General features: G+C 42.9%; 1 protein-coding gene across 1 annotated transcript in view; it reads right to left on the reverse strand.

The window, feature by feature from the left end:
* LMCD1 (LIM and cysteine rich domains 1) overlaps nucleotides 1-16,074 on the reverse strand; it is a 55,924-nt gene that overhangs the window by 31,389 nt on the left and 8,461 nt on the right. Inside the window, exon 2 of the mRNA XM_079963876.1 lies at nucleotides 1,230-1,318. Coding sequence (XP_079820002.1) covers nucleotides 1,230-1,318 — 89 coding nt within the window. The remainder of the gene's footprint in view (nucleotides 1-1,229; nucleotides 1,319-16,074) is intronic.

Genomic DNA, 16,074 nt, shown 5'->3' on the forward strand with positions numbered 1-16,074 from the left:
AACCATAAAGTGGGTCCAGATTTGAGCAATGCTTTCATTGCCAGCCTGCCGCAAAAAGATGTCCTAATTGTGGGAGAAAGCCTATCTGCGACTGAGTAAGATTAAAAAGCAGGCAGGAAGGGCTGCTGCATTTTTATGTGTGTCTTGGATCACTGGTCTGAAAATGTTTTCCCACCAAAACCAAAACAGACCAGATTCACTACATGCCTGATAGCTTATGCGAACGCTGGCCGGGCAGATATATCAAAAAGCCTTGACTATTTGCATTCAAACGGGTCACTTGAGTCTTTCCAAACTGTTCCCTTGAGAGTGGAGACTTCAAGGAATGTGGCATTTTTAAAAGATGACATCACCGCTGAAAGAATGGTGTCCTTTGACTGGAATGGAAGGGCCAAGAGAGTCAGGGACACAATTATATAGGCTGACCTTTTGATGGGGAACAAAAGCAGCAAGCTCAAGATTAACCAGTTGAGACTCTGAATCCTACACGTCTGAAAAACTGAAGGAACTTTGGTGTAACTCATTTTAACAGCTGAGCAATATTTGAACAGTCTACTCAGTTGAGTTTTAATTTGGTGCTAGCAATGGCTTACTAAAGGTCAATAAATATTTTCTTCCCGCAAAAGATGGCTTTCTAAGCAGGCTTGCTTCTAGAAGAAGAAGAAGAGTTTGGATTTCATATCCCGCTTTATCACCACCCTAAGGAGTCTCAAAGCGGCTAACAATCTCCTTTCCCTTCTTCCCCCACAACAAACACTCTGTGAGATGAGTGAGGCTGAGAGACTTCAGAGAAGTGTGACTAGCTGAAGGTCACCCAGCAGCTGCATGTGGAGGAGCGACTGCTTTCTAACATCCTTAACTCCATCATCTATATAGGAAGAGAACAGTGCTGGACTACCTTTCAACGTTGTTGCAAGAATTACTGAGCGTATGCAAAACTCTCTTGAGTGCTTGTGAAATGAAAGCCAGGCTGCTTTTGAGTACTTGGGAGAAAAGTGCTTTGCATCTTTTTTTTGTATCTATGGCAACCTCCATGTTAATTTAACTGTGAAATCACAATGAAAATCAGTAACAAAACCATTATTGATCTTATTGGGTGCAGGTCTTTCTATCCACTGCAAAGCACAAATGGCATTTAGTCTGTTCACAGCTGCACAAAATCAGAAGACAAGTCAGAACATGAACAACAACCAAAGTGGAAAAGCAGAATCAAGTATTAAAGGCATTACCTCCAAGAATGTGGCTCAAAGCCACTGCACATCCCTCTGCATCTTAAACATGGCACACCTCTTCCTGATGGTTGTTGGCTGATGGACACCTGAAAAACAAAGATGCTGTTATTTTCATTGCTGATTCCAGGGTGGTGTACAAGTGTAACAGTTCAAGCAGCATAAACTCAATGGATAAGAAAATGAGCATGAGGCCAGGCAATCCCCATTTCTTTGATGCATGATGGTTCCATGAAGAGCAAAGAATGGAGCCAACATTAAAAAGATCATATTCCTCCATACTTTCTGAGGCTACAGCAACCAAAATTCATGCCACAAAACCAGAGCAGATGGTGTTCTGGATATATCCTCAGACTGAACCACCATACATGCCTTTTCTTGACCTACACCCTTGTGCAAATTAATTGAAACAAACAATGTAGTTTATTGTACAAAACTCACATATACATGTACAAATCTCACATATACGTACATTAGTAACAGATATGACCTCCGCTATTTTTAAGCAGCAGTTGAACACGGTTTGGCATGAAGTTTGCTAGTTTCGAACTGTCACTGTTGATTTTCGGATCCCTGTACCACACTTGAATCAGCGCCTGAATGAGCTTCTCCATACAGCATGGAGGTGACTTTTGTATATACAGTGGTACCTTGGGTTACACACGATTCAGGTTACATTTGCTTCAGGTTACAGACTCTGCTAACCCAGAAATAGTACCTCGGGTTAAGAACTTTGCTTCAGGGTGAGAACAGAAATCATGCTTCGGCGGCGCGGCAGCAGCAGGAGGCCCCATTAGCTAAAGTCGTGCTTCAGGTTAAGAACGGACCTCCGGAACGAATTAAGTACTTAACCTGAGGTACCCCTGTAGCCCACAAATTCTCATTGGGATTTACGTCCTGGGAATTCCCTGGCCAATCAAGTACCTGTACAGGCGTATTTGCTGTTCTGTCATGAATTTCGATGTGTGACAGGGGATAAAACTTTGTTCCATTAGGGCCATATATTAACTAGATTGAAATATTTGTTAGAATTCCACTGACTACAAGGCAGATGTTTACATGTCACAAATGGAAAGCGATGGACTATACTCCAGCATAGCATTCCGTAGCTCAGCTCTGCATTTGCAAGGTCCCAGGTTCAATCCCTGGCATTTCCAGATAGGGGTGAGAGAAACCGCTGCCTAAAATCACAGAGAAGTGATGTCAGTCGATAATCCCGTGTTAGGTGGGCCAATGGTCTGATTCAGTATAAGGCAGCTTCCTATGCTACTGTTCTATAGACTTTGCCAGATGGAATGTGCAGAAAAGGAAACACAGATGTACAGAATGCAGAGGCTTAAAGTGAGTAGCTTGTGTTAAGGTTTAATTCTGCTTATGCCATATGTCTTCACATAGTTATGGGCACAGAGGCCCAGATTTTCTTGGAAGTCATGCTTTGCGATTTGAACATCTCTTCCAAAATATGTAGGCAAGGGCTAGGAAAGGGAAGGTGCTCTTCATTTGCTATTAATAAAAACAACACAGCTCGTTTCAAGAATTGAAAATAGATCCCAGAGACTAAGCCCTGTATCATATTAAGCTCTGTAACCACATGAACGTGTTAACCTTGGCAAACCAGTGATCACAGCTCCGTAGAATGAGAAGCAGCTAGGATGGGTCAACCAACAAGGAACAACTCAGTTATGATAATGGCAAAGAACAGGGATTATTCCACAAGAGGAATGGCATTGAGAATGGTGATTGGTGCTCTCTAAACAATGGCCAGCACTTTTCCTAGATGTTCTCATACCCATGTTCTCATTTCTGGTTAAGATTAATTGGATAGATCAAGACTGTAAGCCAGCCAAGTGTCCAAAGCGCATTTATACTTAGAAAGGAACTGAGCAGCCATCTTTCACTGTGATAAGATACTTGCTTAAAGTATGTGATGATAAATGACACATTTAAAGCTATATTATCTTGGTAGGAGGTTAAGATAAAGAAACACAGGGCTGTCTTAGTTCTGGTTGTTGAAGAATTTGTTTTGCTGCAAGATAAACAAGGAAACATAAACTGAGCATTCATGAGATTGCAATACACTAGTGACTTGATATCCAAGCTCATTTTTATAGGCGCTCTGTACCCAGAAAGACCTAAGAGTTATTTTGAGAATGTGGTCCTAGTTTCCACATCTTTGCTGCTATACTTTGTAGATGGTTTCCATGGTGAAAAATAAAAAGTGTCCTAGGAGAAAGGAAAGGGTGTGTGTGTGTGGGGGGGGAGATTGCTGCAATCTTGCTCTGCTGTTCATTCATGAGAGGGCAGGCCCATTGAGAAAAGGGCCTATAAAAATTAATTCAAACGTAATGTTGGTCTTTTAAAAAGGTGAAGAACAGAGAACACTTCTAAGTTTACATGGCACAAATACTCCGATAATTGTGCTCAAAAACGTAACAAATTCCTGCCTTTAATCTTCAGAAAATCATCCAGTGTGACTCTGTATTTAAAGAAGGGGAAAAATGTACTGGTGGCGCCAAAAATGAAGTTGTCCTAAAAGGAAATATTCTAGAGAAATGGATACCGTGGAATGCCGACTTCATAATCGGCCTTGTCATTGTCCCTCTCCCCCACCCCCAAGGAATTTTTCCAGGCTCCAAAATCCATTTCCTCAGACCTGGCAGAAATTCTTCTGCATGTCAAAGATTATACACAGAGGTGCCAGTCTGCCCTTGAAAGCAATGTAGCCTTTTCTCTCTCCTCGCCCCCCCCCCTTTAACAGGAAATATATTTGTGTGTGTCTATGGACGTGTAGAGGGAGCAAGCTGGCAGAAGTACAGTGCATTTTGGTACAGACATCGCACAGCCCTTCCGTATTCAAGCAGCTTATTCGCTCGTGTGATTTACCCTCACATGAAGGAGAGAGCAAGCCTGTATTCACTGCTCTCATTCCTGCTGATCCTCGCTATCAATACAGAATCTGAAAGTGTGGGGGAATGGGACAGGCGATGGGGAGGACCTTCTATATCAACTCCCCAAGCATTTTTGAACCCTGGTCCTGCAGGGTCCTACATACACATACACAACATGTCCCTTGCTTCAGATCTTTCCAGCACGTGGGTGGTGGGGCCGGGGGGGGGGTGTCGCTACCCTACTCTATCCCTCATACGATATCAATTACGCAAAGCTAATCCTCACCAGCGAATGCCAGGCCACCCATTGCAACAGTTTTGCTTTGATGCCGCAGCAACAAGTTGCATTTAATGTTCCCTTTTCCTTTGCGAAAGCTCTAAATCTCATCTGCTCCTTTGCAATGCCACTCTCTTTGATGTAGCTTATGGAAGGCTCTTACCTGGTGCGCCATCATTACATATCTTTAGGCGCCAGGCAAAAACATCCCTTTGGCTTTTAATGATCTATGGCCTTTTCATGTGGGTGGGGTGTTTTAATCGAGTTTTTAAAATTATATTTTTTTAAATGCTGGTTTTAATGCATGTTTGTGCTTTATTTGGTTAAAATAATTGCAGATAGAACAAACAAACAAACAAACAAAAGAATAGCACAATAAAAGCAGAACAAATATAAACCAGAACGTTTGTGTTATTAAAATCCTTGAGAGAACCGGAGGGTGGCAACATGAGAATGGGCCTGTTCTGCAGTGGCTCCCTGCCTGTGGAATGCTCTCCCCAAGAAAGTTCACCTGGCGCCTTCATTATACACCTTTGGGCGCAAGGTAAAATGTTCCTTTTTTACCAGGCCTTGAGTTGATTTGATTGACATCCTATGCCCTTTTAAAATACAGTGGTACCTTGGGTTACAAACACTTTGGGTTACAGACTCTGCTAACCCGAAAGTAGTACCTTGGGTTAAGAACTTTACCTCAGGATGAAAACAGAAATTGTGTGCCGGTGGCGCAGCGGCAGCAAGAGGCCCCATTAGCTAAAGTGGTACCTCAGGTTAAGTACGGTTTCAGGTTAAGAACAGACCTCCGGAACAAATTAAGTTTGTAACCAGGTACCACTGGTTTTGGGGGGCTTTGGGGGGATGGGGTGGGGTTATTTGGTTGTTTTTATTTTGATTATATATTTTTGGTTTTATATTTTGATTTTGTTCTGTGAACTGCCCTGAGACCTCCGGGTATAGGGCGGTATATAAATTCAACAAACAAACAAACAAGTTAGTTATGGGATTTCAGCAGGTCATTATGGGATATGTACTGATTGGAAAAACAAGCAGTGTGACTACCCCAAAACTTTTGCAGGAGGCAACAGTACTGAAAGCTGGATTGAGTGTGACTGCCCCAATAGCACCATGAGCACAAATCATAATGAATGCACACAAAAAAGATCTCTGGAGGAGCCTCAATCTTCCTATAAAATAATCATGGCATTTCATGGTTCTCTAGAGCTTAGCGTTGCCACCTAACCAAGAAAAACTTTGTCCCTGTGCCTTTTCACTGATCAACCATTAACACTTATCTCCTTCGAATGCCTGCACAAAAAAAGGCATAGCTAGAGAGGCTGGCTAAAAAGCTGGCTACAATTGCAAGCCTTAGATTATAGAACATCACTCGTAATGCCCCTGCCAAAAATGATTCTCTGTACGACAAGATTTTCAGTGTACTTAGGGGTGTTTTTTTAAAGAGCCTTCTATCCAGAAATATGGGTCTCTTTAGTTCGTGTTCCAAAGTCTCATAATAGTTGCTGGCAAGCTTTGGGAAAATGAGGGAGTAACTGAAAAAGACAAATTAGGCACAGGGGAAAGCACATTGCGGGAGATAAATAAGGAAGAAGCCTGGATTGTTATCCTGGTCTGAGTTTCTCCAGCTCCACCCATGTGCAAATGTTTCTTGAAAGAATGATGCAGTGAAATATGAGGTGAAGTTTCATAGGCTGAAAATGAGAGATGACTGTAAAAAGGCATAATCCTGCTAGATAAATTTAGATGTCTGGGTGTCTGGTGGATAAAACAGAAGAAAAATAAGCTCTACTTATCCGGATGAGAGATAACATTTATTTTTAAGATCTTTTCTTAGAAATTCATATTTGAAATGGTGCTTGACAACGTAGTGGTGACTGGCTTCACAAGAAGAGAAGAGGGCCAAGACAATTTGTTCCAAGGAAGACTGGTCTAGGAGTGGCAACCTTAGCTGGCAATCATCACCACAATCCTAAAGCAGGACACAGACGGGAGCGGAAAACCGCCTTCTCTCATGGTGTATGCATTCATTCCTTTTGTCCATTTTTGGCTCCGAGCCAAATGGGTTTTGCAGGTTTTTGAAATAGTAATAATAAAAAGGCGGTCTTCCTTCCTTCGTCTTTGACACTCCAGGCACAAGCTGCTTCCGTAGCACAAAGTAATTTTCACCAGCTGGTATGTTAGGACAGAGAAAGCTTGGCCTCATTTGCTCTGGGAACCCCCAAGTTAGACTACTGCAATGTATTATACATGGGAGTGCCTTTGAAGGCTGTTACTAAGGGTTACTAAGGCTTACTGAAGGATACAGAAGCTATTATGCCATGCTGATTGCATTGGACCTGAACTGCAGAGGGCTGGACTAGATGGCCCTTGGGGGCACTTTCCAAGTCTACAATTCAAAAGTGCTGGATTTAACCTTTTCAGGTCCTTCACAGCTAAGACTGTAGTACTTGAAAGACCACCTATACCTCCATACGTACAGTCTAGCAGCAGCTAAACTGGTGACTGGGAGCGGCCGCCGAGACCACATAACAGCAGTCCTGAAAGACCTGCATTGGCTCCCAGTATGTTTCCTAGCACAGTTCAAAGTGTTGGTGCTGACCTTGAAAGCCCTAAACGGCTTCAACCCAGTATACCTGAAGGAGCGTCTCCACCCCCATCGTTCAGCCCGAGCACTGAGGTCCAGCTCCGAGAGTCTTCTGGCAGTTCCCTCACTGCGAGAAGTGAAGCTGCAGGGAACCAGGCAGAGGGCCTTCTCAGTAGTGGCGCCCGCCCTGTGGAACGCCCTCCCATCAGATGTCAAGGAAATAAACAACTATCTGATTATTAGAAGACATCTGAAGGCAGCCCTGTTTAGGGAAGTTTTTAATGTTTGATGTTTTATCGTGGTTTTAATATTTTGTTGGGAGCTGCCCAGAGTGGCTAGGGAAACCTAGCCAGATGGGTGGGGTATAAATACATCATCATCATCATGAAGAACTTCAATGGAGGACGTCCTGCAGATTCCTACCATCTGAAGTGGGGCAGTCATCCCACGGGCCTTCTCAATACTCAGTTAGCATGGCTAATGGTCAGGGATGATGGGAGTTTCAATTTGAAACATCTGGAGGACACCAGGTTGGGCAAGACAAGTCTCATCGATGTAGGTTTTTCATTTAACAGACAAATGGATGTCGCTCAGGAGGAGAGAATCAGCTTTGCATGGAGATTCCATGTTCCGTCTTGACATCTGCAGCTGGGGCTGGGAGAGACCCCTGCCTAGAACCCTGGAGAGAGTCACTGCCAGTATTGCCAATACTAGATGCACCTGCTTGGTAGAAGGACACTTCCTAGTTACACGTGGGGGATGCGAAAAGAATCCATTGACTTGGTAAGTCTTGCTTGTCAAAACAGCCTTCGAGTGACTGCATCTAGCCTCAACATGCCTTTTGGCAACGCGGCAACGCTTTTTTCATCCCTAGGTACAAGCATCTTGGTCTGCGATGCTGTGTTGTGGTGCAGCTGTTATTACTTTGAATCCATCGTGCTTAGTTGCTAGCACAGCAAATCCAGAATTGGCTGGCACTTTTAGAAGCAGTGTTAAGAACAATTGAGTTAACTTTGGGGGGGGGGAGGGGAATGGCCAAGTGGATAGAGTTACAGGCAGATCAACCGAGTATTCTGAACTCTGGCACCTCCCACTGCTGAACACATATACTAACCGGAGCCAAGAAGGACCCCTCCGAGAAAGTTATTCCACCCTTACGGGGAATCAGAATGAACTGAGACATTCTTCCCAATATTAAGCAATTGGCGTGAAATGGATTCGAGGCTAGATACTAGTCAGGATCTTGTGGTGTGGTATTCATGCATCCAGCAGAGTATTCTGTTGATGAATGGCTCCAAGGCACTGCCAGATACAATCACTGTTGACTGCAGAGATCCCAAAGGCGTAAGCCTCATGCAAATGGTGGCTAGCAAGTGCTACAAGACTGTGCTCCTTAGCCAATGGTTTATTTCAGCGGTCATTATACAAATGGATGCACTGCCCTTCCCAAACATCCTGAAGACATACTAAGAGGGCCTGGGCATAAAATACAAAGAAGGGCATTGGGGAATAATTGAAAGTGAATTCTCCATAGCAGTGGTGGCCCGTGTGGCGAAGTGGAACTGCAAAGCTGTCCTCTTGACCCCAGGGTCACTGCAGCATACCTGAATGGGGCTGGTCAGGGCGGCAGTGAGATCAGGACTGCACAAGTGCCTCTGCAGAGCCAACCTGGAAGCTTGCTGAAGCACTTGGAAGGAGACAGATCTATATCTACTGGTGTCTGGCAAGGATTCCCAGCCCCTATCTGTTTAACCACGGAGGCGACAAAAAGACCTCTCCTTAATTATCTTGTGAATGAAGAAATGGAAATGAAGAAAGATTGGGAGGAAACAATAATGATTTGGGGGCTCATAATGTCTGGGCTTACATCTTTTGCACCAGCCTCTGGATGGCTGGCCTTCAAGTTATCACTAAAAACCAAACCAGACCAAAAGCAAATCCCGCAAGCCAATCTCTCCACTCAAGTCCCGCCTTCGCCTACGAGGGAAGAGAAACACAGCTTTGGGGAAACGTGCAAGAAATGGACAATCACATATTGGCAGAAATTTAGAATCCAGGCAGATCTATACTACTGCCCTCTGTCTAATTCTAAGTTTATTCAAGGTGTGCCTTTGGCTATCAGCTGTACTTTGTTCATTATATCATGATTTTATTATGTTAATGAGTTTTTATTCTCATCTACACCAGTTTCCAATTAACTGTACAGAGGTGCCTCGCAAGACGAAATTAATCCGTTCCGTGAGGCTCTTCGTATAGCGGTTTTTTCGTCTTGCGAAGCAAGCCCATTGACAGCTTAGCGGATTAGCACTATTAGCGGTTTAGCGGCTTTTAGCGATCAGCTGTTAAGCGGCTTATCAGCGGATCAGCTGATAAGCGGCTTAGCGACTTAGGAAAAGGGGGGGGAAAGGGAAAAAAACCTGCAGGAACTCGCAAGACATTTTCGTCTTGCGAAGCAAGCCCATAGGGAAATTCGTTTTGCGAAGCGCCTCCAAAACGGAAAACCCTTTCGTCTAGCGGGTTTTCCGTCTTGCGAGGCGTTCGTCTTGCGGGGCACCACTGTACTAGGTAGTAGACACATTTATAAAGAATTTTGAGTTGCTTTTTGAAGCAATTCTACGGCATTAGAAAATGAATCCCCTTAGTCACACAATGACATCCTTCACTTTAATCTTTCTCTTGTCCCTTTAGTATCATGCTCCTAGCTGCTGGTGCCACTATTACACACACACACACACACACACACACACACACAAACTTGCTTCTTTCAGGAAGTTATTTAGAAGTGCTCAGCTCATAGAAAGCTGAATGGGTCTCGCCTCTTAGTATAAAAATCTCAACCACATCACAGCAGTCCCATACAGACCAAAAATATTCTGTCTGGCAATCATTAGTGCAATGCAGCTGGAGCTCAGGGTTTCCAAGTGGAGCTAAAGGCAGCCTACACATGAGTTGGTCAAGATGCCATCAGCTGCCAAACTTCCTAGGGAGTGATACTAGTCCCTTGAGAACAAGTGATGTCCAGAAGACATAGTCCTTATCGTCGTGCACTCCCCACTCATCCTTAACGGTTTGCAAAGCAAGTTGCTTCCATTGTTTTTACATATACCAATTTGTACTAGAGGTCTAGTGTTGCTTTGCTTCTCACCTAGGACAATGAAGAGCTCCAGAGAATTTAAAAGCTTTTGTGCTATTTTGCCACAGTCTGGTTGGCGGAATAAAAGATATTGTCCCAATGTGGGTTGGGGCATTTCCAAGTTTCAGATCTATATTGGGCTGGGGATTCTAAGAAACATATTACCGTATGTTTGTAAGATGTTTTGATAAGACACTGTCCTAAAAAAAGAAGAAGCTTTAAATCAGTGACTACAGTTACCAGCAAGCAAAACAAACAGACAAACATGAAAGAATGGTTGACAACAAAGAAGCTGAGAATAAAGATAAATAAATAAATAAAATATTGTGCTTTAGAAGCACAATAATGGCATAGAACTCCTGGCTATAATCCACCCAAGCCATGTTATTTCCAACAATCTGGAAAGTCAGGTAAAGCACATGTTTTTAAAAGGTATACATATTTGCAGATATACAACACAGAAAATCTTTTGGCCGTTGACATGAGCTAAGAAATATCACTCAGCCAGGACTCAGGAGCAGTAGCCCAAAAGAAAAGTGACTTCACATTTTTACAGAATTATATTTTGGGCAAGAGACTATTGCACAGGCAGTGCATGGACTGTATAATCAGCACCAATTATTGCTGTTTTTGGAGCTATTTTTCTAGAAAAAGACATGCCAGAACTGAGTTCCGGCGAGTTCCGGCTGACCCCCCCCCCCCCGTTTGTTCCACTTTAAGCTGCAAGTGGAATAGCAGCTCTGATGCCAGATTTCGGGAATCTAAATAACGTTCTGCAGCAGGTGGGCAGTCCACCTAGCCACAAATGGTTTGTTGTGGGAGTTAAAGGTAATTTTCATTGGGACTGTGGTGTTTTGAGACCAGGGAGGGGGTTCAATACTTCCTCCCCCCACCTTGCTGTACTCCCAATAATTGCCCCATTGTAATTTAAGGGGAAGAAAATAGATGTACAAAGACACAATTAATGTGATACAATGTTCATAGAAAGGAACGATGGACCGTAAACAACAAAATGGCTGCCACAGTCTATATAGGCAATGGCTGGCCAGAAAAGCTGTGTGACAAATCATCTACTGCTGGAGAAATTGTGCAGCTGTTCCACTGCATTCAGAAAAAGAAGAAATGATTGTAGAAACCTGGGCTCCCCTGGGAGGAAGGGTGGGACATAAATTTAATAAATACAATAAGCAGGTTATTAAGAGGCTTATCCATCATTATATACCAGTTGTAATATCTTAACAAAAGTAGTTTCCAGGATTCTTTCAACATTCACCTTCAGAGTTGCTACATTATGTGGACAAAAGAGTCTTTCGCAGGCATCTAAAATAATGAACTCTCTCTCTTTACTACAGAATCACTCTGAGGCATCAAAAGATAAACAAAGCCTTGCTTTTTGGCTCAGTTCCACACTGTTGGATAGGGTTGTTACAACTTGGGGAGATGGAGGAAGGAGGGAGAAAAAGGATCTTTCAAGCAGAGAGCTATCAAGTGTTTGTGCATAAATGTAAACAAGGCAGCATCCCTGTGGTAAAAGCCGCTGTGGATTGCATTTGGCAACCATTAGTAGCCTTAATGAATCAGTTTGTTTTCTCTATAGTGGATCAGTTACATTCATACAGAACACTGATGAGTTGGCAGGACTAGGAGGCTTGCCAAGACCAAATCTATTGGGCGGGGGGCGGGACGGGACACAGGCAAATGAAGTTGCTAGACTTGCCCTTAATCCAATACAAATCAGGACATTCCTGTCAGGGCTGTGTCCGCTGCCTTCTACAAGCAACAGGAGAGCCTTGTCTACAGAGGTTTTTATCCTTGTTTGAACTTCTGCACGTATTCATGAATGCAAAGAGTGTGCTGTACCGAAGTTTATTTTGAGTCTAAGGTGACAAGTATGGCAAAAACAGTCTGGGTAAAATAACCAAGGAATAGGTTCAAGGCTTCAACCACTCCTAGGAACAAAACCAAGGCAAATATTTGAGGTTCAAATTGTTTCAATGCATAATAATCCCATTCACTCCTGCATTTCCTCAGCTGGGCCAAGACTGGGGATATTGTGAGAAGAGCTGAAAACACTGCAAGGATTCATTTAAGCCACTACTAAAGGATTCATCTTCAGCATGCAAGCCAACAAGCTCTTGCCCCGAGAACTTTTAGATCGTAAAGTCATAAACACTTCTCTCTCTCCCCCCATGCTTCTGGGGTTGTGTGAAAGAAGCAGGACTGGTTCCATCGTGTCAATATGTGGAGTGACTCAACACCCTTTGGAGCTCCCAGGGCCTATGGGAAAACTATCCATGCAGTCCAATCCTATCCATGCTTGCTCAGGTGCAGAGGCACCAAGTTGCCCCCAAGTTTGAGGGGGCCCAGAGTGTGTGTGGGGGACATCACAAACATGCAAATCAAGTCATCTGAAGGAGGCTAAGTGCTCTGGAGCTGACATCTCTGCTCAGGTGTAGAGAGACGGGTAAATTTGTCAATTTCGGTCTCTAATTTTTCCAGTCAGTTCTTCGCATCAGTTTGCAATGTTTTCAAAAAGTCCTCATGAAAATTATTCAGCATTGTAGTGTGAATTTTTGGAAATATATTTCCCCATACGCATATACTGCATTCCTGTATGTCATTTACACCAATGCCTGCATTTTCAGCCACACTTTCACCTCGTACAGTACAGTGGTACCTTGGGTTACATACAGTTCAGGTTATATACGCTTCAGGTTACAGACTCCGCTAACCCAGAAATAGTACCTCGGGTTAAGAACTTTGCTTCAGGACGGGAACAGAAATCACGCGGTGATGGCAGCGGGAGGCCCCATGAGCTAAAGTGGTGCTTCAGGTTAAGAACAGTTTCAGGTTAAGAATGGACCTCCAGAACGAATTAAGTACGTAACCAGAGGTACCACTGTATATGCATTGCACACAGTACTTGGCCACAGAACTGCACTGCAAAATTTGAAGAAGTGCAAATTTCAAAGGACGCCTGTGTCTTGGTTCACATATTATTCCGGAAAGTGCGAATCAGAGAGATTCACCTTTAAATGTGAACCAAATCAAATTTATTGCCCATTCCTACTCAGAAGTAAGCTTAGAAATATCAGCTGCTTGTGAAAAACATCCTAATGACACAGTAGCTTTATTTCCACATGTCAGCATTGTTTACAATAGAGTTCAACATTTTGCAGCATGTGACAGGAGTGGACAACATCGGCTAGGATCCAACAGATAAGTAAATTCTGTTGCACGTTCATGTTCTATAACAGCATTCTAGCAAATCCACAGATACAGATTTCAGAACTGGTCACAAAATTCTGTCAAAAATTTTGAGGTTAAATTTCAGGATATTAATATTCAAAATTTTGAAACTGAAAATTTACTGGGTTATTTTTTAAAAATAATAATAATTGTGAAATAGCATTCAAGCACCACAACATTGCAAGCAGTGTAAAGCATATCTTATGCAGGCCAAAATTTAGTATGCTATTACTATGTCCAGACACAACCAGGGTCTTAGTGGGCCTTTGTAAATGTCCAGAGTGTTTTGACCTTTGTGGATAAGGCAGCAAATTGCAATGGATTAAAAACTCAGGGTTACTGTTATTACTATTACGGAATGCATTGGATGCTGTGCAGTTTTATTCTAAGTTACAGCGCATTTACATTCTCTCTCTTTGCAGTTCACTGCTGTAGATAGCCTTCTTGGGGAAAAACAAGTTGCTAAATGCTCTGCAGTGGGCAGAATTCAAAGCCTGAAGGAATTAGAGCTTGCTTCATATATATTCCACTAGGCAAACCCCAGAAGAGCCCAACAGTTATGAGTATACAAAATAAACACAGAATGGGCTTTCGGGTTCTCTCCTCATTGCTTCAAAGAGAATATAAATATTCCCACGGTTTCTTGTATATAATATTTCTTTAAAGGGGGAAACAAGGGTGTATCAGTTCTGCATTGTTTATCAGGGCTCTCCTTGTTATGACTAGTGAGCAATTGTCAGGTCATTCAGCATTTCCGCACCCAACCATGTGTCTGTACTAGTAACTGATGCTCCTCTTCTTCTAAAACTGGTGAACTATGTAGGGATCAACACCCTCAGACACATGACATCCAGTCTCTTTCCCCCTCCAAACAAGTTATTAGGTTTGCAGTCATAAGGTTAACAGGCATCAGCTAGAATTAGGCGCCAATCCAGATTAACACTATACCACTCTTAATGTTGCACTGCTCCAATAGAGCCAGGGGCAGTATTCCACTAAAGGATTAGTGCTAGCACAATGCAGCTTTCACTGTCCTGTCCCCCACAAAAAACATCCCCAAATCTGGTCTAAAGGATTGGGGAAACCCCTGGAAGAGATTTAGGAGGTGCATGGGAAGAATGAGGGAGAACATTCTGTTGCACAAGAAAATCCTTGCGCAAAATCCACTTCCAACCAACATACTATCCTGTTCATGTACCGTTTCATATTCTTCTCTTATGCAATAGAGATTTCGATTCCAATTTCCCATGAATTAAAAAAAGGAAAAAAATTGGAAATATCATTGGAGAGTGGGGGGAAACTGGAAAAGGCATGCAAAGGCAGCAAGTTCACAAAATGATAAGACATTCTTGCTGATTTCTTGTTCGGCCAGAAATAATTGACTGCTCATTTATCAGTATCCCCCAGCAGGCACTCTCTCTAAGAGAAACTCAAGAATTAGAGATAGCAGATTTGATTGTGAATTTTTAGAAAGTACCAAACCTAGAGCAAGGTTCAGTGCCATCAGAATTATTTGGAAGCACCCCGTTTGACAGTGGTACTAGAAAGTGAAGACAGTTTTGCCAAAGAAACACTTATTTTGGCTATAGGCACACCCACACCAATGTCCAAGAAAACTAATCCAAGTGTATCTGCCAGATTTCAGCATCCCTTCAGTGTGACCAAGATATAACAGTGCAAAAGTCTCTGCAAATATCATGCCCTTCCAAGCACAAATACTTGGCAGGATTCTTTTCACAGGCCACAATGTGTGAATTCATGATAAGCAGGGGGGAAGGGCAGGCTTTTAAAAATAGAGTAGAAAGATATCCCACCCAACCCTGTATTAATTGGATTTAAAACTGGTATTTCAAAAAAGAAAAAGAAATGGACCTAGACTCCAAAAAGAGAACAAGAGAGGGATAAGGTGGCAATGTGCTTGCGGCAAAATTCAAGGATATTCTAAATACAGAAACACAGAGAGCCAATGGGTACCTGGAGTCTCTAAACTTAATCTCAGAAGAGGAAAGAGGACACTCAAGGATACCGTTGGACTAGGGAAACCCCCTCTGTGATTTCCTTGCTGGGAACTTTAAGAACAGAGATTGTACCAAACTAAATTCTACTCAAGAGTAGACCCACTGAAATAGTTAACCATGTCCACCAATTTCAATGGGTTTACTTTGAGCAGGTGCAACTTCAAGTCATTTGCCTTTGAAGTGAGCTCGGCGCCTTCACTGAGGCAGGTTTCCAAATGCTCCATGAAGACTTGCTTTGCGAGATCAAGTTTGAGTTCTTGCCTTGAAAACCTTTCCAATGTCTGGAGCCCTCAACTGATTAGAACAAATATTCCCAACTTTCCTCCACCCCACCCTATGGACCACTGGAAAATTGCCGGTGGTCTTGATGGACCACTTAATGGTTTTTCTGCCTGTTGTAGCAATTGCACCATGCCAAATGCTGGATATTTTTAGCTATAATTTTATTCCTTCTCCCCTCCAGACATACTATATTTTATTGTACTACAGTTTGAAATCCATAAAATTGTAAGACCATATAACTTAACATTAATACGACTATTTAATCTCCCAACCTAACCACAAATCCACAGACACACCGCCGAATTACCTGAATGAAGCTCACAGGCTACTGATTAGAAGGCTAAAGGAAGAATTATGATCTACTGTTGTATTAGCTTCTGGGTGGCCAATTGGGTCAGGAGC

The sequence above is a fragment of the Podarcis cretensis genome (genome assembly GCF_951804945.1).
Source record: "Podarcis cretensis genome assembly, chromosome: 2".
Taxonomy (NCBI): domain Eukaryota; kingdom Metazoa; phylum Chordata; class Lepidosauria; order Squamata; family Lacertidae; genus Podarcis; species Podarcis cretensis.